At 40.3% G+C, this 26,813-nt stretch overlaps 1 protein-coding gene and 1 long non-coding RNA gene across 5 annotated transcripts in view; one reads left to right on the top strand and one right to left on the bottom strand.

Annotated features, from left to right (window-relative positions):
• The window catches only part of NFYC (nuclear transcription factor Y subunit gamma), a 66,729-nt gene that overhangs the window by 26,034 nt on the left and 13,882 nt on the right, over positions 1-26,813 (bottom strand). For 2 of the 4 annotated variants that reach the window (XM_028511598.2, XM_028511597.2), the window contains exon 2: positions 4,377-4,489. In XM_028511598.2, coding sequence (XP_028367399.1) covers positions 4,377-4,481 — 105 coding nt within the window. In that variant the 5' untranslated portion in view covers positions 4,482-4,489. Of the gene's footprint in view, positions 1-4,376; positions 4,490-7,161; positions 7,167-15,517; positions 15,522-21,511; positions 21,781-26,813 lie in introns of those variants that run through there. The other 2 variants (XM_036025850.1, XM_036025849.1) reach the window with 2 other exon arrangements.
• Positions 5,324-25,457, top strand: LOC118500585. The gene is made up of 3 exons (XR_004903158.1): positions 5,324-5,656; positions 11,289-11,295; positions 25,447-25,457. It is a non-coding gene; the product is annotated as an uncharacterized LOC118500585 (long non-coding RNA).

Raw genomic sequence — 26,813 nt, 5'->3', positions numbered from 1 at the left:
ATCACCAGGAACATTGGGAAAACAAGATGCCTGGCTCTACCACAGACCAACTGAACCAGGAACTCCTGGCATCATGTTTTTTGAAAACTCCCCTGGTGACTATGAGGGTTAAAGGCTACTGCTGCTTTTTAAGGCCTTGCTACTCAAAGTGGGGTCCTTGGACCAGCAATGGCTTCACCTGGGAACTCAGAAGAAATGCAGAATCTCAAGCTCTGTTCCAAACCTACTCAATCAAAATCTGTATTTTTAACAAGATTTTCATGTGGTTCATTAGACAATGAAGTTTAAGAAGCACTGCTCTACAGGAAGAGCTCAAACAGAGGACCTGTTTTGTAACAATCCATGGACCTTTACCGCCAAGTTCCTGTTTAAATGGTTATCTGACCACACCCTGGCTGATGTGGCTCAGTGGATTGAATTCCCGCCTGCGAACTGAACAGTTGCTGGTTCGAATCGCAATAGGGCACATGCCTGGGCTGCGGGCCAGGTCCCCAGCTGGGGGCATGCAAGAGGCGCACACCAATATTTCTCTCCCTCTATTTCTCCCTTCCTTCCCTTCTCTCTAAAATTAATAAATAAAACTTTTAAATGGTTATCTGACTGTAATACTAGAAATGCCATTGTCCAATCTGGAGGCACTGAAGATGACAAGATGTAACTGGAAAATAAAAGAAAGTGACCTAGGAGTTATATTACAGCTAACAGAAAGCTGAATGGGATGCAGGGAATAAGGGGAAGATTAGATTTTTCTTTTTAAGACTCAAAAAGAAATGCCTCCCGCCCTACCCACCCCCAAAAGACAAACTTAGCTTTTTCTTGCCCACTTTCAAAGGTCTAGAGGGATAAAATTCAACACCAAAAAGCCTGTCAATTACTGTTTTCAGAGCTCTGCTGAGCAGGAAGACAGTACTTTACACAAATACCCTAGTGCACAATCACTTTTGTATGATTTTAACCAACTTCAATTCCAGCTGAACACCACCTGGATTTATGCACAATTACTGAGTGAAGAGAGTGTGATGGCCATGCTGAGATGAAAGATAAATTGCTTTTGCAGAACTCAGACCAAAATGACTAGGTCCAGTATTTCCAATACATCATGTAACATGTGTCACCTAGCCAACTTCAATTACTTGTTTTTAGAACAATCTTTGTCCCAGTCTTAAAGACCACAACACCTTATGAATATTCTTATAAGTTTTATTCATGTTTGGATAGTTTAAACATAGGGATTTTTTAAAAAAATCGGTTAGACACATGATGTCAACCTAAGAGGCTCTGACATATCTGAGGAAGTCTGGTTCTAAGTGCTGTTGAGCTCTGGAAAGGCGCAGACCAAAGACTGAAATATCTGGCAACGTTACGCAACGGAGGTGCAGACAGAGAAGCAGATGCTTTCATGTGCCACAGGGAGAGGTAGATGAATGGACAAATAAAATGCAGCACACACATGTACACATGGAATATTATTCAGACTAAAGAAGGAGAGAAATCCAGTCACGTGCTAGAACATGGATGAACCTTGAGAACATTATGCTAAATGAAATAGTGAAATAAGCCAGTCATAAAGAGACAAATACCGTACGATGCCACATATACGAGGTACTGAAGACGGGTCAAAGTCGTAGAAACAGAAAGCGGAACAGGGGTTACCCGGGGCTGGGAAGAGGAGGAAAGGACAGTTGTTGTTTAATGGGTACAGAGTTTCAGTTCTGCAAGATGAAAAAGTCCTGGAGACACGGTCCACAGCAATGTAAATATATTTAACACTACTGAACTGTACTTTTTTAAATGGTAAATTTTGTGTGTTTTTACCACAATTAAAAAAAATCAAAGCCCAACAAAATATAAAAAAGTTAAGTGCTGAGCTTGGACCTCCCAAGTTTCTCGGGCCACTTACCTGAGTCTGGATTTGTGCCTATGCTCAGCTGGAATGCAGACCTGCTGTTCTGGCCTGACCCCAACCCTGGGAGGGCGCCAGCTTTACACCAGGCTGACCCCAGCACTGAAACTTGATCAGCTTACCCAGGAGATTATCCCCTTAAAATATGGACAAAAGACTCCACTAATGATTTGATCATTTCATTTTTTCCTCTCTTCTCTTTTATATTTGAGACAGTGACAGTACGGATAAACCACCACCTTCAGACTGAGGAAGAGAGACAATGACTTTTCGTTGGGAATCTACGTGTAAACAGAGGCCACTCTGAGAAAGGCCAAGCCAAGTTCAACTTCTGAAAATCTCCCGTATAAAAGAACATGACCCACAGGTATATCCACAATATGAATTATTTTTTTTTAAATGTTTGCTTTTCTGATTCTTTTTATTTTTTATTTATTTTTTTTTAGAGAGGGAAGGGAGGGAGAGAGGGAGAGAGAGGGAGAGAGAGGGAGGGAGGGAGGGAGAGGGAGAGGGAGGGAGAGAGAGGGAGAGGGAGGGAGAGAGAGAGAGAGAAAGAGAGAGAAACATCAGTGTGCGGTTGCTGGGGGTTATGGCCTGCAACCCAGGAATGTACCCTGGCTGGGAATCGAACCTGGGACACTTTGGTTCCCAGCCTGTGCTCAATCCACTGAGCTACGCCAGCCAGGGCCTATGAATTAGTTTTTTATCCTTGAAGTCAGTGGACATTAATCACAATGAGATTTTATTTTATTTTATGCATTCATTACTTGTTTACAGTCTGTCTCCCCCACCAGAATTCATGTTCTGTGAGTGCAGTGATCCTATCTGGCTGGCTCACTACTGGATCCACAGAAACTATACACAGAAGCGTAGCCATAGTAGGTGCATAATAAGTATTGCTGAGTGAGCAAATAAAATGACCTTGTATGTCAGAGGTTAAAAGCCAATAATTCTAAGAAATTTATAACATCAGTTCTACATTAGGAAGGAACCCAGTGTCCGCTCTGCCAGGATGCTAACACCTCCAGAGTGGGAATGACACATCTAACCAGAGAGCTCCTTCAGAATTTGCTGAAATGACACCAAATGGAACATTCTCTCTTTGTTAAGGACATAATGCCGTCCTCTGAAAATATTCTAACTCTGGCCTGTCTCACCTCCTGCTACCGCTGTTATACCCTTAATCCTACCTCATACCCTACTACCCACAGTCACCTCTGGCCACTCGGAACTTCTGACTGGTCCTCTACACAGAAGGCACTCCCCTCTGGGCCCTCATGCCTTTACAGATGACGGTTCTCTCTGCTGAAAGTATACTCTCCCATCCTCTCCATCTGGTGAATGCGTACTAATGTAACAGGACCCAATAAAATGTCCCCTTTAATTAAAGCTTCCCTAACTCGACCAGGGAGAAACAAGCCTGATGTCCCCCGTGCTCCCACAGCACCTTCACTGCTTCAGACTCATCACTGTGCCTGACTTGGTAAGTATTTAATACATACTTATTGAAAAAATGATTGTAGTCAATGATTACTACCTATCTATCAATGATTTGATAGATTGTAAGATCCTCAAAATCAGGGTTATATTTGATCCTTTTAAGTCAGTGGTTTTCAACAGGGGATGATTTTAGCTCCCAAGAGACATCTACCAACATCTGGAGATGTTTTTGGTCATCATACCTGTCAGGAGGTGGGGATCTAGTGAGTAGAGGCCAAGGATGCTGCTGAACATCCTACAATGCACAGGATCGCCCCCATGACAAAGAATTATTCTGGCCTAAAATATCAATAATGCTGCTGCTGAGAAACCCTAAAGTAGGTGTATCTTTTTTTTTTTTAAGATTTTACTTATTTATTTATTTTTAGAGAGGGAAGGGAGGGAAATAGAAAGAGAGAGAGAAACATCAATGTGCGGTTGCTGTGGGTTATGGCCTGCAACCCAGGCATGTACCCTGGCTGGGAATCAAACCTGTGACACTTTGGTTCGCAGCCCGCATTCAATCCACTGAGCTATACCAGCCAGGGACGTAGGTGTATCTTTTAAGACATGGAAAGAGTGACTGCTCCGAATAGATCTATTGTCAAGAAAATTGCCCAACAGTTTTCACCAGGCCCTAGAAACTTGATGGGGCCTCTAAACTGGGCCTAAGAAATGAGCTGAAGCTACTGAAGAAAAGCTAGAGCTCTGCTTCTCCGCATTCTTTAAAAGGTATGTCTCACATCAAACTACCTCCAAGTCAAAGCACCCACTATGAACCCACATGCCTAAGGAAACTCACTGAGATGTGAAAAAAACCCTCATACCGAGTCACCTCACCTAAGGTCAAGTATATTTTCAGTTCCCTACCCAAAGGTCAGGAATGAATTATGCCTTCATAAATGTGCTTGAGATTAAACATGTTTTAGTCTAAGTTTTGGTCGCCCATCTCACAGCTCTTTACACCCTTTAAAAGTTTCTCGTTCTTCCTTACCACTGTTAAGTTCCGGATTTCCTCCATGACACGAGGCCAGAAGGACTGCAGGCTCTGCTGGGCATCGCTGCTGCTGGTACCGCCGAATCCGCCTTCTGTGGACATGCTGACCACTGGAAACAAGCACATGCACGAGGCACATTAGACATAACAATCAAGTCAGGCTTTCCGCCCAGGCATTTATAGCTTTCCCTATAGATGTTTTCACTACTTCATTCAACTTTTCAACAATGGGAAATTAAATGTAGGATAGAAAGAAGAGTCAGAACCTACATTCAGTTAACTGCTTCGTGATGGGGGAGAAAGATCAGTTAGGATCCCTACATCAGTTACAACTGTAGATAATATTGTAATGTCATAAAAGACTTACAGGGGGAAAAAGTAAAAAACTCCAGATGGTTTAAAAGCTTATCTGGCAACTAGTTAAATGCAAGAAACAGTTTAATCAAACACAAAGAACTAGACACTTAGTGATGTCCTAAGAATTTCTGTTCTGAGAAATTATCTGAAAAGGTTTAACAATGCCACTAACAGGATGCTGGCGGAGAGCTATGTAAGTCATTAAGAACTACTTCTGAAGAGCTGAAAGAGAGGCACCAAAGCAGGTGTCACACGGCCAAACATGTTACTTTCCAGGCTCCATGAGGATACACACCAGTATAAAGGCTGATAAATCTAAGTTTAAACTGTGAGGATGTTTGACTCACTCTTAAATGTTTGCCTGGGATTGTCCTAGAGGTCTCTGCTTTTTTTTCCTCTTCTTTTTCCTTCTTAAGGAAATGATGAAATGAAAAGCAATGGAAGGAAAACAAGAGTACAATCTTCAAAGCAGATTTCACTCTGGTGTAATGACATAAGTGGGTGATGATGTAATGGGAAAAGGTTTGGAGCCAATTTCTAGTGCTGGAGGCCTACAAGAAGCTCTATACATCAACGGGAACTCTAAGTACTAGGAAGTAATATGACCTTAGAGTTTCTGGAGGGAATTAAAGTGAAGTGTTGAATCACATTTGGAGATGACTAGATAAAATCCTGAGTCCTAAATAACTAACTAGGCCCTCCCCAACCAGCTCCCATTACATTTTCACTTAACACCGTGTGCACGCAGCCTGCGCACTACTCTCTCTGATGCACTGAGAAGAAACCTAGAGAAGCTTATTTATTTTATTAGTAGAGTCTTACAAGGTAGTCATGATAATGAAGAGAGATGCTAATCTTTTATCAAATGGGGCAAATAAAAAATCTTTCTACAAATGAAAATAATCACTAAAAAACTTCAAGTCTTTCATTGTACAGATCTGTGGACAGGCCTGATCTTAGTAAAGTCTGCCAGGCAAACTGCTACAGTCAAAGGAGGAATACACACATGACCAGTGTGATACCTTAGATACTTGCTAATAATGAGTGGGTTTATTTGAGTGTAAACATCCGTTAGATTTATAAAATCGTTAACAACTTCTGGTTATCCTGTGATCTCTTCCCACAACCATTACAAAAGTGCACAATTCAAGAAACACTTTTAAAACCGTCTGTGAACAGTCTGCTCTTAAATTTCACACTGCCCCAGCTGAGGACATCTTGGCATGATCAGTCCCCAAACACAGGGGCAGTCACTGTGAGGAGTCCCCCAATGGACGTTGGCCGGCTCAGGGCACACACCATTGGAGTGTGGGCGTGGCCACGGGTAGGTACACAACCAAAGTTAAGTATTTCTGGAACTCAAAAATTAATTAAAGGTTAAGATTTTTAACCTGAGAGTCCTATCTGCGTTAGATAATCACAAATGGATAATAGAAAAAAGCACGTAAGTAAAAATGTCCTTTATGTTTTACTGCCTCACAGACGTTTAGGACTGAAAAAAAAGACATTAGGAGCCACCCAGGCCCACCCCTCTGCTCAAGTCTCTACTTCGGCCTCTGCCCAGCCCCTCACAAGCCCCCCCCAACTGGTCACTCAGCAAACGTCTGAGATCCCCCCTCTCCAGCTCTGGGAAATTGGCCTACTGGTAGGTAAGGCATTCTGTTCCCTCTTCGGAAAGTTCTGACTTGTTCTTTACATTAGGTTAAATTTGCAAACAAAGTTACATTTGAGCTTTGGATTTAGAGTTATAGCTTTTATGATCTTTCCATCCAGAAACCTCTTTTTATAAATTCCTGACTTCAAAGATACTCTCATCAGGGACAGAAGATCCTGTCACGAGGAAAGAGATAAAAAAGGTTTGGAGCATGTTTTCAAGCATCTTTGCACAGAGATAATTAGTAGCTAATTCTTTTAATACCTACCAGAAGGACACAAATTATGACTATTAACGAGTACTTTGATTCAAAAGGCTTTCCTTAAAGGAGATCCAGTCTTTAGATAGGGCTTTAAAAATCAGACCAAACCTCAAGCCAAAAATTTCAGGAAAACAAACTGATGTCCTCAACATTTTCTGACCAAAAGCACAATGTAACATTACAATCATAAAACCTAATCATAAACACAAACAGCTTTTGCTCACCAAACACCCAAAGCTAAAAAGTATAAAGCAGCCTTAATCTCATCACTTATTTTAATAATTAATATATTAATTGTAGCAAAATTGATTTTGCTACAGAAGTAGCCTATTTATAACATCTACAGCCCATGGGAAATATGCTAGGTTCATCTTCTAGGATGATGAGAGAAAGTATGCATGTAAGTATATATATTTTTAGACAGAGGGGAAGGGAGGGAGAAAGAGGAGAGAAACATCAATGTGTGGATGCCTCTCCCACACCAGGGACCTGGCCTGCAACCCAGGCACATGCCCTGACTAGGAATCAAACTGGCAACCTTGTGGTTCGCAGGCCAGTCCTCAATCCACTTGAGCCACACCAGTCAGGGCAAAAGAAGGCATGTAATTAATAGTAAGAAAGAGACTTATATTCCACGATTCTCTTCATTCCATTTTAAATTGCTACCTCTATCATGGGGTAAAGCTATTTATATACAGTTAGTTGACAGGGACAAAACTGCCTTAAGGCCAAGCTACATTTGCTTAAATCACTCTTATGAAAAATGCAGGATAGAATTGCCCAGATTCAATTCATTATTGATGTTAGATTTAATATTCATGTTCATTAATTACTTTATAAATCCTTGAATAAGACTCCCTGACTTAAGGATCAGGTGAAATATTGCATGGTTGTTGCTAGAAGGAATCTCAACTCCCAATATCTATTACCATGATTTATTTGGTTTTTAAAACAGTTTGCTTTCCAAAGCTAGAAAGGGAAGAATCGAAGTCCATCATGAAAAGGCCATTGCTCCAATGTTAAACTCAACTGCCATCTCTCCACAAGTCTTCTCTAAAGACCCCCATCTGGAAGCGATGACTCCTTCTTGTGAACCTAGAGTCCCTGATCTGTATTTCTTTCTGCCCTCATCATGTTACCTTGTATGATCATTATTTATGTGTATGTCTTATCATATTTCCCTTTCTGGTTTATAAGCTCCTTGTGGCTAGGGCCTGAGTATGATTCATTTCTGGATTCCTTGCAGCATCTAGCATGCAATCCAATTAAGTAATCACTCCTGAAAAAAGGGGCAAGAGAGTTGCTGGGTATAGCCTTCTGAGAAAGAGGCCTCTTGGAAAGTTTGCCCTGAAATAGACTTACTGGGATTGCTCAACCAACCAAAGGAAGTGGTTATCTTGTACAAACTATGCTGGGAAGCTCAGAATAAATGAGGTTCTCTCTGGGCCTTCAAAGTAAGGACTACAACCAGAAATCCACATGAATGAAGGATGGGCACACACCTGCAAACACACACGGTCCTGAATGTTGGCAGGCAGACTGGAAGAAAGGAAACACAGTGCATACGATTCCTAGATGTAAATCTTTTGAAAGTCTGAACCTTCTCAGAAAGGAGACCAGGAGAGATTAGCAGTTTAAAAAACTTATGACAATAAGGTAAGTAGGAGGAGAAGGAAGGCAAATACCTGTTTGGCCATCCATTAACAAGAAAAGGAGAAAAACATGAAGGAAATAAGATGATTCAATCAGATCACTCAATGGTGGCCAATCTAGCTGTCACTCTAATATCTAATTAGTCTTTATCATTCTTGAAGAAAGAAAAAGAGACCTAAGTAGTTTTCAAAACATCTCAGAAGCAGAGTGGTCCTCTTTTAGTATTCTCTTGGAAATCGTTCAAACTCTTACTTTTGACCAGGTGCATGCTTGCCAAATCTTCCCTTAGTGATGCCTGTATATAGAAAGAATGTATCAAAGTCATAAAATACAAAGAGAAATATAAGGATTTATTGCCATATTCCCTGATTTCTAAAACTCTTGTACCTTTAGATTTTAGCCCTTCTACTTCTTGGCATGTACCTCATTCCCTCTACAAAAGTCCTTTATAATGTGCCAAAACCCACAGTACAGCTCTCTGAACTAACTAAAACCAAATCAGATGTTTTGGGGTGATAATACTTTAAAACCCTAATATCACAACAACTATTCAAGTTTAACCAAAAAAAAAAAAAAAAAGACCACAGAAAGCTCACCTAAAATGAAGCCCAATCCTTGACGAATGCTGTTCTATTCAAGTACTAGAGCTGACTCATCCCTGGCAGTGAAGTTTTACCTAAAAATAATGCTCTCATTGTCAAATGCAAGCAAATATCTCTTAGCCCAGTTTTGAATGAAAAACACATCCAAACATTGGTACCATCTTTCCCCTTAGTGCCTCCACGCTCCAACTGGCAGCCTTTAGACGGCTGGGCGTGTCCTCAATCATCCCTTTGTCTCAGCTTAACAGACCCCAACAAGTATCTCCGTAAGCGCAAAGCATGGATCTTCTTCACGCCCCTTTAGACTTGCATTTTGATCATGTTTTCCTGTCATTAGATGACACGACTTTTATTTTAAAGCCCAATCAGCAGCACTATCACATGCATTTTACTTTCCAGTACTGCTTCAGGAATTAAGTCAGTTACAGTTTTCTTTATTTGAATTAGCTAGAACTGTTGGGATGCTGTGTTTCAAACGGTGAGTGAGAGTTTAAAAGAAAGAAGGAATACTAATGAGTAAACAGATGGATAAGAAAAGAAAAAAAAGGGGTAGGATTAAAGTTAATTTGAGCTCGCTGTTTTAGATAGTCTTCCAAACTACAAAGAAAAATGAAAACTAAATGTAAGAACTGAGATTTCCAAAACAACACAATTCTACTAACAGAGAATTTGGTTCTCACGTGCACACAGATGGACCTCAGGACATGTGCCATTATCAATCATGGCTAAAAAGCACTTCAAGCCTCAAGGAGGCATATGCTCTCCACCATAAAATCAACCTCAAACTGACAATTACAGAAAAAGAAAAATAACACTGCTCTGGAAATCCAAAGACCTATGTTTGTGAACTGGCCTGCTGCCCACCGCTGGCTGCCTTGGGCCAGTCATGCCACGGAGCTACTCCAGGGCTGATGTAGACACTGAACACATGCTAAGGGGTGGTCTGATTCGGAGGGCTGACACTTCACTACTTGAGGATGCCATAAATGAATAATACAAGGGAAGGCAGGGTGACTAGACAGAAAAGAGGTCTTTATTTAAGCTCATCTAAGGTTTCCACTTAAGTAAGAAAGCACTAAGCTTAGTGCCAGAAACCTTACTACTTAAGTTCCCTTACATAACTGGATACCAGATGACACCAACTACTATAAGAATGAATAATGTAGCCAGCCTTACTGGAGACCCCTTTCCTGACAAATGCCAAGCTTAGTGATTGAGGGTATGTCTGTCTCTAGCTACAAGAGGCCAAGTATGAAGCTTTTCAAACTGCCTACCGGAAAAAAACATGCTTCCCAAAAGAGTAAGGGTTGGAACTAACTGCACACTGCTCTCCCTGAAGATCTGCTCATGAGGACACATTTTTTAAATTGGCAGCAGAAACACTTTTCCTTCAAAAACAAAAATATGTTTCTGTTTGCTATCTACTACAACATAATCTTTTAAACAGGGCCTAGATCATAATATAGTTATAAATGAAGACCTATATCAGATAGAAAGAACTGGTTATAAGCAATGAAATTGATAGGAAGGCATGTACGGAACATTTTAAAGCCTGTGTCTGTGGAAAAGAAATGGTGTTTAAACATCTTACCTCATACACTTTCTTCCTCATCCCTTCATTAATGTTCAACTTAAACCATTCCTGCATATATGACAGCAATAAGACACTATCAGTATTTTGTATGATGGGGAAAAAAGGCCAAATCCTTTAGTAAAGTATTCTAAAGCAAAGGTCCACAAGCCTCTTTTTGTAAATTAAGTTTTACTGAAGACAGCAACACCCATTCATTCCCATTGTCTATGGCTGCTTTCACACTACAATGCAGAATTGAAGTGTTACAACAGAAACCTTATGACCTGCAAGCTGAAAGTATTATCTGGGCCTTTACCAAAAAAGGGTCAGATAACATTTAGAACCCAGTTCTAAAAAATGTTAAGTGTTTTATTTCATCAAATCCTTCTGTGCCAGAGGTACTGTTATTCCCCATTTACTGACAGGAGAGCTGAGAGCCAGAGGGTGAGAAGCTTGCCCTGAATCAGTTGTGATACCGCTCGTTCACCTGTTCAGCCTCCATTAGGAGTAAACTGAACAAACCCCTCTGCCCCACAGAAATATCTGTCAATCCCTTTGACCCTCCAGCTTAATAGGAGTAAATAAATTCTTGCAGAGAGAATAATGAGTAACTGGTTTTTCAGGCTCTGAGCCTGAGAGAATCTCAACATGAGCTGGAGACAGAAATAGTGCCAGCAGCTGGAGTCACAGTTACCCTAAAACAAAGAGCCATTTTGCCTACTGGATCCCTTCTACGATTCAGAAACCCTGAGAATAACCTCTGGTCCACCTTCTGGCAGGATCCTGTGTTTGCGCATGCTCAGGAGAGGTGAGAAGTGGGATTAGTGGGATTCTGAAAAATGTCTCAAAGACGCCACCTTAAGACCTTTAGAGTTACAAACTACTTGTCATATACATTATCCTCAATTGATCTGCACTCAGCTCAGTGATAAAAATATCACTATTATTCCAATTTTACAGATAAAAAAAGCTGAGAATTGGGTATTTTAAGTTACTTGCTCAAGGTCATGATATAGTAAACAGTGGAAATGCAAAAGCTCTAAAATTCTGTTCTTGACTTGGAATAGCTTGTTCATTCTCACTTTCTGCACTGTTTTAAAGCACATGTCTATTCAAACTGTTCAGAGAGATGAGCAATCTCAGCTTTGATCACTGACTTAAAATTAAAAGTCTTTAACTCAAAGAATCATTTTTGTCCACTTGTTCCCTGTTCCCAACATCTCTGTGGCAATCATAAAAGATGCTAACAACACTACCATGTCCTGTCATATCTTTCTTTTATTTCTCTGTTGTCTCTTTCCAGGCTCTAGCACTCTTTTTTCTTTTCTATTTTATCCTCCTCATTTACATGTCTCTAGGTCAGTCAGTTGCACCTATGAATACTCAGTTGCCAACAGTGGGGGGCGGTAAAGTACAGGGCAAATACATTAAAGAAAATGTACTGGCCCTGGAGACCTTGCAAGGTGCCGCTGTAGGTGGGCAGAGGCCCCAAGAAATTAGGTGATTTCCCCAGGATCATAAACACACAGCAGGTTAGTAGCCAGAGAGCAAGAATCTCCAGGTTCAGTACATATATGTCAGAAGGCCGTGAAAAATACCAAACATCACACACAAGCCAGATGGCATATCATCATCCCTGCTCAGAGAATTCTCAATTAAAAACCTGGATGGTGTTACAGGAATGTCAAGATAAGACTGGCTGTATTGATTTGGCTGTATGGATTCTGCTATTCTGCTGATTCACAGACACACTGAATTCTGCCCTCTGCTTGGCGTCTTTTATCATTGATTTAATTGTTCAAAGAAAGAAAAAGGTGGGGGGGGGGAGAGCAGGCATGAGATAAAACAAATCTTCCAAGACAACCAAACACTAAATCTCCCACTTCCATGTACACAGCTGTCAGGACCTGAGAGTGTAAAGACCACTTCAAAGAGTGCAAAGCAACTGAGATGGTTATGCTAATCTCTTGCATTTGTACACGCTTTGCACTTTGTAAAGTAGCTTTCTGTACAGTATCTCATTTGTTTTTCACTGCAAAAACAGCACATGTACCAATATTCCCATTTGACAGATAAAGATACTTTATCCAGATAGACCAAGGGTCTTGCCTTTGGTCACAGGGCAAAATATGTGCCAAAGCTGGAACTAAAACACATATGCCCTGATTCTCAGTGGTGTGCTTTTTCACTGCATGTTCTCCTCCCTCTTTAAGAATTGATAACTCAGTAAAGCACCAAACACTTAAGAACCTGTGGGTCTTCTCAGCCTGGAACATAAATCCACCAACACTTTTCTCTTTAGTTTTCCTGATCCTCCTCCTGGAAAAAGTATTCCAAAATGCCAAGATGCCAGATTTTTAGACATTTCAAAGTACAAAGCTCAAGGTTTTCAAGTATGGCAAAACTGCAGTTGTCCACAAGACCTGGGACTTGGGGATATCTTGTCATCAAACACAGGCACGAGTGGAGATGAAAAGTTCTGGTAGATCAAGCTCAAAGTTCACCCTCTCTGGGGGCCTGGTGATGGAAGTCAGTCGCTCTGTCTTCTCACTATAGTTCAGAGGAACAGCCTTAGCCTAGCACCCTTATTGGAGATGGTTCCACAGCTACACACTAACAGGAGGAATCATCTAGCTACATGTATGTAGCCCTCCAAAATTATAGTTATTGCTACACTGTGAACATAGTGAATTCCTTTGTTCTAACTACCTCCCTAGGGGTAAAGCAAGGAGTATAAATCACAGCTAAGAACTATTAAAGAAACTGATTATTTAAGAACACCATGACTCATCTAAAAATACCAATCTCTGTGGTCCAAGAACCCAAGGAGGTGCCCAATACATACCACAAAGTATGCTTCTACAAGCTATGGAACACCACAGAACACCTAACACACCTCTAACATCCTATCTATCTGGAAAAGTCCTTCGACTACTGTATTTTGCTCCGTACAATGCGCACCCACGGTTTGTGTGCATTATACGCAGGATTATTATATCCATGTATAATGTGCATCCTTATTTTCCCCTCAAAAACCTGGGCAAAAACTGCACATTATACAGGGCAAAATATGGTACCTATGTGACATCAGTGAATTCAGGACTGATGAAGACAATTTTCTAACACACTGGCAGTGATCATGCTTTGTTCTGAAAAGAAAGGTGGCTCAGTTCACCTATCTTGTTTGACAAAAACGTTGAAAAATAATTCAATTTGACTATTCAATAATATAATTCAATAACATATTTAATCCTTTTATACAATAACTTGATTAGTCATACAATGTAAGATTATATGCAAACTCTGCAAAAAAAATTTTTTTTAAATGTGTGTCTTTTGGGGGCAGAGGCACACAGGAAAGTGGGAGGTGGGAGGAGGAATCAGGCCCATCAAACAGACACAGTTTTAGCTTGTTTCCCATATCCAGTGACAAGGTGCAGTGCAAAGGGCACAGGGCTTATGTCACTAGGCTCCACCCCTTGTTTCCTCAGCCACAAAATGGGCGTCCCACCCACCTTAGGTAATTACCAAGTGAGAGAACAAATATAAAGTCACTCCATTAACTCTAAAGTGCTATGTTTCATAGAAACATTGCAAACTGTTTCAATGCTTAACTACCTTCAAGGGTGGCTTCATGAGCATTTGCCCAGTTACTAATCACCAAAAAAGAAATCATCATGGAGTTCAATATATAAATAACCAGGTAAGATGGCTGGAAATTTACCGGTATTTCTCTAGTGAAAAGTTTCTTATTGCCTTTACTTTTAGATTGAGGATAATTACATACCTAGTCTAGAAACTAAATACAAGTGCCTTATAGTAAAAATTATGCTAAATCCTACAGAAGTGGGTATCTTACTCCTGGTAATCTACTGTGTGTACTGCTCATCACTGTTATCATTATCATGTGACTATAAATTACTTGCTAAAAGCAAATGTTGCCAAATTCCTACACACGTGTATTTATCATTGACCACACAGAATGCTGCCGTTTGAAACTTCAAAAGCTAACTAACACCAGCAAAATTAAACACAAAGCAACTTGGGGAGGGAAAAACACTCTAGCCTTTGCACTGGATGGAGATGTGTGTGTACCTTAAAGGTGAAACAAGAAAGCTTAAAGTTACACACACACACACCCCTATATAACTAATCTCAAGGAACAGCTGGATAACAGTTCAAGGAAATACTTGTACGTTTTCAGAAGTGAATGCCACCAGATCCTAGGGCAGTATTTCTAATCTTTTACATATCAAGGCACCCACTGAAAATGTTAATATTGGCTTTCTGAATATTTAACCTATGGGCTGATACTGATGCCCTCCCTCGGTTTAACTTATCACAAGACTGACTACCATGCATGGTGCTCTAAGCAGCCTGAAGAAAACGTGGGCTATTCTAAACAGTGACACCTTTATTTGGTTCTGTGTGCCTGGACAGGGGAAGTTACAGATATTCTATGGTTTTAACTAAACTAACATTAAAAAAAATGGCCAAGTGACTAACGTAAAGAATACTAATTCATATATGGGAACTACACACTCAGGTAACAGTGCAATTCCTAAAAAGCTTAGAGAACACTGACCTGGAGGACTCTGCCATGCTCATTCCTACGTGTCTCAACTTCGGGATCCGACCTTTCTTTGTTTCCATCTTTAACATTAAGCTTTGTTCTTCAGGTTCTTCTGTCCATTCCCTCCCTTGATTCTCTCCCATCTATTCCCCAAGTTCAGTTATAATCTCTATGGCTTAAATTTCAAATATAAATTACCAATTCTGATATTCTCCTAGGTCCCAGTCCTGTATGCCGACCATCTCCAACTGGGAAGCCAGCCAGAAGTCACACTCCACGTATTCAAAATCACATCTATCTTCCTCTTTCCCCAAGCCTGCTCCTGCTAACTTTTCTCCTTCTGTCTTCCAGTTATCCAGGCTTGAAATCTCAGGGGCATCCTGGACTCTGTTTCAATTCTAATCAACTTCTGAATTCTGTAACAACAGTGTCCATCTCCTAATCTTCTTTGCATTACCATGAACTCTGCTCAGGCCCTCATCACCTCCACATAATAATAAAAATGATGATGATCATAATAGCTAACATTTACTTAGTAATTGCTGTATGCCAGGTCTGATTTTAAGCTCTTTACATTACTTTTAACCCTCATAAAAGTCCAGTAAGAGTTGTAAACCTAGTATGTGAACTCACTGCATGTTCACTGTTACCAGTGTCTTCTACTCACAATTCTATTCATTGCTAGATGATGATTAATAAATTGTATAAAAGCATGGCTCCAATAATGCCATATCAACCTATTACCCCAAATCTTCAACAGTTCACCAATGTCAAGCAGAGACAGTTCGAATTCCTTAGCTAGGCAGTCAAAGCCCTCTAACACCTGACCCAACAACTTGCATCTCCACACTCTTTTCTCTGCAGTCCCTCCCGCCCTGAACTCATCTCCGTATGCTCTGAACAGACTAGCCCGCTTTCTGCTCTCTTCAGCCCACACTGCACTTTTTGAGCCATGACCTTGCTCCTCCTGTCCACATGCCTGGAATGCCCTTATCCCTACTCCCCGAGTCCAATGCCCAGTTAAACTGCCCCCTTCATTCCTAAGCTATAAGTAAAGGTGTCCCCTCCTCTAAAATCTGTGTCCTCTGTTTGTGCTTTCCACATCAGTTTCGTGTATTTGACATACAACATCTGTTCCCCCATAGGACTGTTAGATCCTAAAGTTTATTCGTATGCATTTTAAAAGTTTTCACATAAAAGGTATGAATGCATGGTGAATTAGTGAAAGGAAATGTAAAGAATCCAACTTTAGAATTTTCTTAAAGGTAAGAACTATATACCTTAGAATACAGATAAAGGGAAAATTCATTTTATCTGGATATTTCCAGTCAAGCAGCTCTTCCCTTCAGTTTTCTATGTAATTGAAACTATGGAGACAGACCAAAATGATAGCACGTTTGAAAAAAAATAAAGATAACCAGGTGAATCGGCACTGCTGTTTGCTGTGGTTATTTTTGTCTCCATTCTTCCTTTGACCTAAGGAACACAAGGTCACAAGCTATGTTATGCCTCTTAAAGTTAAACATTTACTAGGTTTTTTTAATCTTTCATTCTGTCTTTATACTGGTATTTACCATCATTTCTTACCCTTCGACTGCCCTTTTTCATTGTAGGGTGCAAAACTGTAATTTAATTTATAGTAAACACTCTAAATAGAGAAAAACTCACCATCAATTATTGAGCAGTGAGGTCTGGCTTTGGGATGTGCAGAAGGGAGAGACAGAAAGATAAGAGTGATGATACAAATAGGATCTGACCAACTTTTAAAGAGCTGGGCCCAAAACTGAGGCAGCAGAAAGAACAGATTGAAAAAGAAAACTGAGTTTCTGGGAAATACAGACAAGAAGTAGACACCATCCATGTGTGTGGGTACTATAATTTTCAGTCACAGTATAACTCAGGACTAAATATTACTAGATTATGCCATCTAAGCTCTCATTCCTTCAATAACCTTAACTTTTGTTCAAATATATCAAGGTAGTAAAAAGAAATCCAACTGCAAAAACGTTTAAAAATTTCAAGTAGTCATAGTCTATCAGAGAATACACAAATAAGAAAAACCAAGTCCACACTATACAAACACACAAGGGCAGACACACAATGCCACTTTGCTGGTGGTAAAGATTAAAGCTGGCATAGTTAAAATATTATTTTGGGAGTATACTGACAATGACTTCTATTTCAGACTTGTCAAATGCTTGAAATAATCCTGAGATCTTTGTTTATTAAAAACAGGTTGGCTTAACAACTCACTTGAAGAACCAGGCCCAAACTTGTTTGGGAATTAGCTTGTTCTTGAGGTGTGTTAACACAACAAAACAAAACCAACGAACTGGCACACAGGTGTTGTATTTGTAAACCTTAGTTTACTTCCCTATAATGCATAAAAGTAACCCAGCTCTCTGGGACACCTCGGCCAGGTGGGCACCATTAGCTTCCTAGCTGATTCTCAGCTTTCTGAACAAGCAACCAGCTGAGACAAGAGATCTTCAGATCCCAGAGGGAGGGAAAGTCTGCTGCCACAGCAGACATTCTAACCAATGGATTCTACATGGAGACTCCTAAACCTCTCCCACGGCCCACTTTCTGTGTTCAAATAGCAAACCTGTACAGATGTACCAAAGTATAGAGAAATATGGAAAATAAAAAGCAAACACAACCTAAAGGAATATAAGAAACATGGAATGAACTGAGTGGGAGCTGAATCTCTGAACTGAAGCAGGCCAGTCATTAAAAGGCTGAAAGGCTGGGGCACCTAACCTCTCTGGGCCTCAACTTCCCCATTTTACAAGAAGCAAACTAGACTAGATCCCTAAGTGATTTCCATGAACCTAACTTAAGAATATACAAACTCTGTATGCATTTATGATCAAGGAAAGAGACAAAATAACTTCATTCATGCTTTAAGAATGTTTTTGGGGGTAACAAGCCTCCCCAAAGTATATAGCTTCATTAAAAGGAGACCTCATCTTATTTTAGGATCAAAAAGCCCACTTTAACCATGACTGCTGTTTTCTAACATACACATCCCCAAAACTGGAATTCTATTTGAAGAGGCCCATGACAATTTGCCAGGCTCTATTCTGTCTGAATACAATTCTTTCAATGCACAGAGAGCAGGCAGATATCAATGCTGTCTGACCATGCCTGAGAGGAAGTGACTTAATAGGACAGGAAATCAAACAGATCACAAAATAGCCACCCAGCTTCAAGCAGGAAAAAAAAAGTCCTAAAAATAGATGACAGCAGGTATATAAAATGGGTGAGAACCAGAATCCCATGCGTTTTCACTATTTATTTTGGAAGTGTATCTCACAGCAGGTATCAACTGTGTGAAATTTATGCAAATGATTATATTTTGACGTAAGACCATTATTTTTTTTTAAGTCTTCACCCCAACATTTATTTACTTGCTTGCTACTACTGTGCAAGCTGTAACTGCCTCCAAAGCTTGAAAACGGACAGCAGATCATATGACCACAAGGCAAACAAAAAAATGGCTCCCGGTTAACTTCATAAATATTTGGTACATAAACTAAAAATGTAATCTCTGCTGGTAAATATCTACAACTATTACAACTTACCTGAATTATAATGCAAATCTCAGTATCATTTTGGCAATTTTTTATCTGAGAGGTTCCTAAATCTAATAAGGGTTTCCAAAAAATCAGAATTCCCTTATCATCTTATTCGGAGGACCCTAATTTTTGCCAAAGGGGTTAAAATTATTTCATAGGAGTCTTGATAAGGAAAGGTTTGATGGTCTCAACATATGGATTACAGAGTCATATCGGCATAAACAGGAATATGCAGGTGAAGGCATGTGCAATCAGTTTAAAAGAGATGTGTCTGGTTTAAACAAACTCCTTGGTAAACATGTTAAAATACTGTCATTTTTTTCTTTGATACCACATCTATCTTCATAAGCATTTAACCCCCCAATAGTTTGAATTAGTAACAGCTAGTATTATGTAGCACTTCACAATTTGCAAAGCACTTTGACATACATGATCTCTTTTGAGACTCACCACTAAATAGGAAGGTGCTATTTTTAGGACCCATTTTTACATGTGAGGAAGCTGACACTAAATGGCTGACTTGCCCAAGCTCACAAATCTGGTGACAGCTGTTGGGGACCTGAACACAAGTCTCCTGACTTTAAATAGCCTGCTTTTGCTACTGCACCATGCTGCCTCAGATACTGTAAATAGAGTAAATAACTGCTCAAATCTCAGACCCCATCTAAGCCCCCCCCCCCCCCCCCCACGCACTGAGCCACCTCTGGTCTAAGTTATAGCTGGCCTTAGAAGATCTTTGCTCCTAATGGAAGTAGAGTTTTCATTTCTCTGGGAAACATTTATCTGGTTAAAGTGTAAATGAAGAGATCATACAAACACCATTCAATATATACTGAAAAATATCTTAGTCACCAGGGTTCTGCACAGGCATGCCTATGTTCATGTTCCAGGTAGTAGGTCAGATCTCAGAGCCCATGACCCTAAAAAGGTTAAGTCTAGGCTAGAGACAGTGGCTAGATATCTCTCCAAGAAGCCAAATCCACAAAGTTCTTAGTATAAAGAGTTTTATCTAGGCTCATACTGTGCCCCACTTACTGTCTGCCTCCCCTACTCCAGGCCTTCACCCAGAGTCATTAGGGCCATGCAGTGGGCCATCTGTTTTTTAAATTGTATATGAAACCTAAAGCAACTGATAACATATAAATCAGTAACTTGTAAAAGATAAACTTAAATAATTATTTGTTAAAATGTAGGCCTTAATACATATTCTTTTCTCTTATGACATCACTTCCCAGAATGACTGTTTTCTTACCCTAAGTACTCCAATTCTCAAAAGAAGTTTCACAAACATTACTTTGAACTCCTGGAATACCATTCTTCAACAAGTACCCTCTAGATTACACGGAAGACAAGGTAGCATGCAAGGAATTCTGAATCTATTAGGCAGTTCACTCAACTATCATACCAAAAGGATTTAGAATTTTTTTGCTGGGGGGAGGGAATGGATAAGAGTGGGAGAGAATGAATATAGCCTTATTGTCTTACTGCTTGAAAACTCCTAATCTGAATGTATAACATATTCCCACTAAACACTCAACTAGGACATCAGAAGTACAGTTTCTTTTCATCTTAAATAGAGCTTTTCAGTCCAAATCTGTATAAACAAACTTTGTCCTTCAATCTTTCAACTCCTCGGCAGTTTTTCAAGGTCACTTTTGCAAGCAACGACAGAAGCCTGCATCTAGCAACTTTGACTGCTTTATCACTCTAATTCTAAGAACCCAAATTCTAAACACCTATCGATCCCCTTCCTCACGTAAACCCTTTACTCAAAGGAAAGTGAGGGAAAGGCAAATCAACACCCTCCAAACTTCTAACATGGCCTGCTACTGCTGCCTACCCAGAGACTGAGTGCTGCTGGCTCACTGCTCCACACTGAGCCTGCTGCAGAAATATTCCGATGACCTTCATTCCATGCTTGCAAATAAAAAGAAAACAAAGAACTGCTTTTTAAAATTGAGTGAATTATAGCTCTTTAGTACATGAGATGGAAGATTTCACTATTCACAAGAACTGACTGGTTATTGATCAGCAACCTGCATTAGCTTCATAGCCATTAGAGGAAAAAATATATATCAAGGGCAAAAACAGGGTGCCTATACTCTTAACTTTCCTATTCACAAATTGCAGGTAAGTTAGGACTTAAATATTTCATACAGAAAATGAAAAGCATTTTGCTCACACCATTTTAAAGAACCAAATAAACACCTGACAAACAATGTGTGAAATTTGTGGGAAAAGATTTGCTCTTGTCACTGCCAATATAGTGAAGAAGTATGTTTCCAACCAGCATTTTGTGCTAAAATGTGCATTTTTAAATAAAGATTGCTACTTAATTGATATTTATGAGAATCTAGAAGCAGACAGATAAATAAGAAAGTTAAGGGAGAATTTCACACTGGCATATAGGCCTTCACCATTAGAACCTGCATCAGTGCAAATCATATTTTAACACAATTTAGAACAGCAATAGTGTTGCTTCCACCTCTGAAAACACAGATGTCAACCAAGTGCATGAAAATAGAAAAAGTCTTTGAACAACTCAGCTTATTCTGTAGGAAAGCTTCAGTGCACTTGAACAAAGGAAAATTATTTGGAAAACAGTTAAGTTTACCCAATGCAAAGAGAAAGTGCTTTGCTTCTGTGTGCCCCTGAAAAATGATTAGCCTTTCTTCATGTACCTGATCTTGTCGCTCAACTAGGAAAAGAAATCCTAGTTGAAGGGCATGCAAAATCTAAACAGAGCAAGGTATTCTAGGTGCACCAAAAGGTATGCATGGAATGTAAAGTGGCCATTTTCTGAAACAGTGCAACTTGTCTACACTCTCTGAAGCTAAACAGTTTCTACCATTTTAACACAAAACAAAGAATTAAACTTACCGGGAACTGCATTAATTTTACATGTAGTTATTTATATCTCCTCGGACAGGGAGAATTTAAATCACTCCTATCCCTCCCCCCCGAAAAAAGACGGAGGAAACAAAAGGCAGCAGGAGATGCAGAAACCTGAGTCTGGAATGTCCACTCCAGTGAAAACCCGAACAGCTGTCCCCCCACCCCCCAGCAAACTATTCGCCATTTTTCTTTGTCTTTCAGCTGACCCCTGCCTCAGTGAAAAACTCCGAGGCTCCAATGAAGCCCTGCAGCCTCCTTCCACTTTAACAGTCAAAGGCATTCAATCTAGCATGCTATTTGACACCAAACCTTGCCTCCAGAGTGGTCCCATTGGCTGAGCTGCTTTATCGGCTAGGAACAAAAAGCCATGATTGGCTGTTCACGTCATCAGTTACCTCCTTTGTACACTTCCTGTTTTAAAGTTACCTTGAGAAGCAGAACAGGGGTCAGAGCCAGACTTCAAATTACAGGGAACTTAAGGCTTGGAAATGCCTGGCAAATGCACACAGCAGATGCAGTAAGGCCTCATGTGCTTCCAAAACAGAGGGTGCTGAAAATTTAGAATTGTTTTTAAAATCGCACGAAAGGGTTGTTACAGTTCCCACCCAAAGGATTTCTTATTGGCTGTCACAGTTCTATTTAAAAAATTTAAGGTAATTTAACTGCTTCTGATTGGCCATCAAAGATGTCTGTAAGATATTGCTACAGTATCCTATGGCAGTAAACCAGAGAAGCAATGTGCACAAGGTCGGAAAGTTGTGACTTAACTATCTTCAGGTTTCTGTTGAGCATTAACAGAAGAAGAAAAAGAAAATTGGGTGGGGTAATCTAAAGGCTCCAAACAGGGGTCCGATAAAATACAGCTCCTTTTACAGTAACGGTGGTATCAATGGCCCTCCAATAGTTTGCAGGATTTCTAAAAAGGCATCTGTCATCATGCCCATGGTAATTTAAAGGCACATACTAGTACCAGGGCAAATCACTTTATTTTGAAACACTAATCTAAACAGAAAAGTTCTGGGGAAATGTATGAAGTTAGTGACAGAAACAGTGGCATTTCCAAAAAGTCTACTAGGAACACAAGAGGGAAGTATAAGGATAAAGGGCAGAAAATGACAAAGAAGAATGTCAGTGAATATATTGTTTAATATATTGTGAATATTATTGTTTAATATATTTTGAATATATTGTGAATATATTTTGCAAATTAACATTTGATGGATTAACTAATTTATTTAGTCACAAAATGTTGCTAATTAGCTTTTAATATTACAGAGGTTTGATATAGAGGATAAATTTTTCTACTACATTTACAAGAATAAGCAGCAGGGCTAATCTCAGCCTGAGGTATTATAAATACAGGTATTCCCTGATTTTCCAAAGTTCACTTTATGCCACTTCACTTTTACAAAGACCTATGTTAGTACCTGTTTTCACTAACCGAAATAAATCCAGAATTTTCTCTTTTACGAAGAAAAGCAAGAATAGCGGTCAGCATTTGCGTTGCAGCAAACACCCCTAGCAGCAAGAATGTCAGCATCAAGCTCCCTCCCTGGGAACCACAATCGACATCTCAGCACCAACCAGCTTTACACTGTACACATGAACACCTGCCCTTTACCTCGAGTTGCTTGGGCATCTGTTAGCAAGATGGGTCCTAAGGCGATTGCTTCTTCACTTTACACTATTTCAGCTTTCACCAGTTTCATAGGAGTGAACTACTTTTGGACCGCGGGGGAAACCTGTAGTATTGCGGTTACTGAAGACATCGGGGTCCTGAAGTTTACCAGTGTTGGTCAAAGATTTGCTAATGGACCTTGGGCCCTACTGTTTAGGTTAACATGCCTTTTTTTCTTTTTCTTTTTTCAAACAATAACATCTCACTATTACCTAAGGCCTTTAACAATCTCATTAGATCTGCTTCCACCCATTAAAGGTGAGTATCCCAGGTATAAACAACTAAACTGCTCTGCCGGTAGATCTTTTCTAGAAATACCTCGATTGACCTCGCATGAGAGTTCATTGCAGGCATATTCAGAGATTCAGCAGAGACCTGAAATAGAAGCAACACAGTCTATCCTATCACTTTACCTATTAACTTCTCTACACATATTCTACTCATTTCCCACGTTGAGATGGAATACTTTCTGAACACCAATCAGTGCCAGGTTCTGAGCTAGTAGGTACTTGATCCCTCTAATCCTCACTATTCCCCCCTTTTTAAAAGATTTTATTTATGTATTTATTTATTTTTAGACAGAGGGGAAGGGAGGGAGAAAGAGAGGGCAAGAAATATCAATGTGTGGTTGCCTCTCATGGCACCCCCAACTGGGAGCCTGGCCCACAACCCAGGCATGTGCCCTGACTTGGAATCCTACTGGTGACCCTTTGTTTCACAAGCCAGTGCTCAATCCTTTGAGCCATACCACCCAGGGCCTCACTATTCCCTTTTACATGTGAAAAAGAGTGAGGCTCAGAGCAGTTCAACGACTGGCCTGTAGCCATATACGCTGGATGCAAACTCAGGTCCCATCTAGAGTAGAACTCTTTCCACTGCATCACACTGCTTACCAAAACATGGAACACCTGAGGACACGTCCATGGAAATTCTTAGCTGTCACATGTATGTAGAGAAAACATAAACCATTACATCCAATTTCATTAGCTTAAAAATCAGAAATTTGGCCCTGGCTGCTATGGCTCAGTTGGTTGGAGCATTATCCATAACAGAAGGGTTGAGGGTTCAATGCCCAGTCAGAACAAATGCCTAAGTTGCAGGTTTGATCCCTGGTCCAGGAGCATACAACCCCCGGACAGGGCGCATATGGGAGGCAACCAAAGGATGTTTCTCTCTCTCTCCCTTCCTCCCTTCCCTTCTCTCTCTCTCTGCAATGAAACACTGTCCTCAGATGAAGAATAAATAAATAAAACAGTAAATAAAATCAGAAATCTCACTAATGTTGAATTTGATCTGTTGGTTAGGGATCCTAGCTAAGCATCTGAAAAAACAAACTCTTTAAGTTGCTACAAATTTTATTACTGAACTATTAGGAGCATTTGACCAGTAGCAAATCACATTTGTAATTTATAAGGACTTGAAGTAACAACTAAATCATTAGAAGTGGCGTACATTAAAATATTAAAAGACCGCATGGCAATTTCACTACGGCATCTAAACAAGAGTTTAGTTATGCTAACAGGGTGTTAGGGCCCTGTTGCAGGTATTGCAGTTGTTTTCTGGAAAGTTTAGACCACAGAATCTGAATAGCTACCAGCCTGGGAAGAGAAGGCAAAAGGCCAACAGGCCAGTTGAGTGCCTTATCCACACCAGAGCCTCTTTTGACCCCCAAACAGCGGGGGTCAAGTCAGCTGCAAAGAAGCAAAGAAGGTCATTTGAGGAATGAGAGGCAGAAGAATAGGAAGGACATTTTCACATCACTGACTATTAATCAGTGTCACTATGGCAAAACAACACTTGGGAGTTGGGCAGTGCTAGTTTCAAATTCTGTTCCTTTACTTAAGTAATTGTATGGCATTGGGCCAACTGTGAGCCTCAGTTTCCTCATCTGTAATATGTGAATATACCTTCTATATCACAGAACCACTGTAGGAATTAAATGAGGTAATAACATATGTAAAGTATATTGTACTAAATAAGCACAGGAAAAAAATAGAAAGTGCTAAAAGTTATCCAATCCAAGTTCCTCGTTTTACACGGGACTTAAGGCCTGAAGGCTACTATGAGGGAATGTCTCTCTCTCATCTCCAGCATACTTTGCAGCCCTGCAGAAAGAACTCCTGACCCATTGAGGGCAGTACGGGAGGACTACCAGCTGCCACTAAAAATCTTCCCCAGTTTTTATGCCAGAAATACATGTTTCACCACCAATCCTGGCCGAGGTCTGCTTATTGTCCCAAAGTCTACCCTTCAACTCTGCTTTTGATGTATCAAATTAAACCAAACATTTATTTCTCTTGATACTTTGTGAAGGTCTTTGGCACAGTTTTTATTAGTTCTTGGCAGTTTGCAAAAACAAAACAAAACAAAAAAAACACTTCAACCCTACTTCTCATCAACAGTCACCTTAGTAGAATTCAAGACACTGGTGGGAAGAGAACTCAAATTATCCTAGAATTTCCATTTGGCAGCCTGATCCATTTGCTTCCTAGAGCTTTCCCTTCTCTAGCCTGGACTAAGATCCTCATGGGATCTCTGGGATTCCAACTCACATTGTTCCCTGGTCCTGGATCTCAGCAGCCCCCTATACTGGATACACATCTTCTTGCCCTAAAAAACACCCAGATGACTATGAGACAAAAGCACTGCCTCTGGTTACATGGTTCAAGCTTTAATGCTCTAGAACAAGGTAGGGTGGGAACTAAGCTCTTGGTCAGAAAACTGATTTTGAATCACAGCTGCCTACTTAGTAGCTGTATGACCTTGGCCAAGGTACTTAACCATTTCTGAGCTTACTTCTTCATGTGGAAAATGGAAAAAATAACACCAACTCACAAGAGCACTGAGGCTTAAATGAGATCATTTAAAGTACTAGGCATTAATACCTGGTATGTGATAGGTGCTCCATTAATATCTAAATATATATTTGATTATAGCACTTATCACATATTATAATTACTTTTTACCATGTCTCTATTACCAAAGAAGGGCTTCTGGAGGGCAATGACTGTCTTATTTACATCCACATACATCTCCAGTGCTCAGTACAGAGATGTAAATTGAACACAGCCTTAACCACAGTGTCAGTGAAATAACTGGGACTGGTGAGGAACTGAGGAAAACTGGAGAGAGCACGCCCCATCTAAAGGGGCGACTACTACTCAGCTCCAACAGAGAAGGGCCACGGAGGAATGCTGGGCCACTGCACTAAGAGCTTCAGATAGAATACCCTGGCTGGCGTAGCTCAGTGGATTGAGCGCGGGCTGGGAACCAAAGTGTCCCAGGTTCGATTCCTAGCCAGGGTACATTCCTGGGTTGCAGGCCATAACCCCCAGCAACCGCACATTACACATTGATGATTCTCATTCTCTCTCTCTCTCTCTCTCTCTCCCTCTCTCTCTCTTTCTCTCTCTCTCTCTCTACTCCCTCCCTCCCCTCTCTCCCTCCCCTCTCTAGAAATAAATAAAAAAATAAAATCTTTAAAAAAAGAAGCAAAAGCCAGACCCTGCTCACAAAAAGCTGATGTTGCACAGATGTTGATCTGGCATCCCGAAGACTGCCTGAAGGACCAATGTTATGGATCAATGTTATGGCAGAAGTTAGCCTCAA

The sequence above is a fragment of the Phyllostomus discolor genome, chromosome 5, assembly GCF_004126475.2.
Source record: "Phyllostomus discolor isolate MPI-MPIP mPhyDis1 chromosome 5, mPhyDis1.pri.v3, whole genome shotgun sequence".
NCBI lineage: Eukaryota > Metazoa > Chordata > Mammalia > Chiroptera > Phyllostomidae > Phyllostomus > Phyllostomus discolor.
The sequence above is the reverse complement of the archived record's forward strand: the minus strand, read 5'-3'. Positions and strand labels throughout refer to the sequence as shown.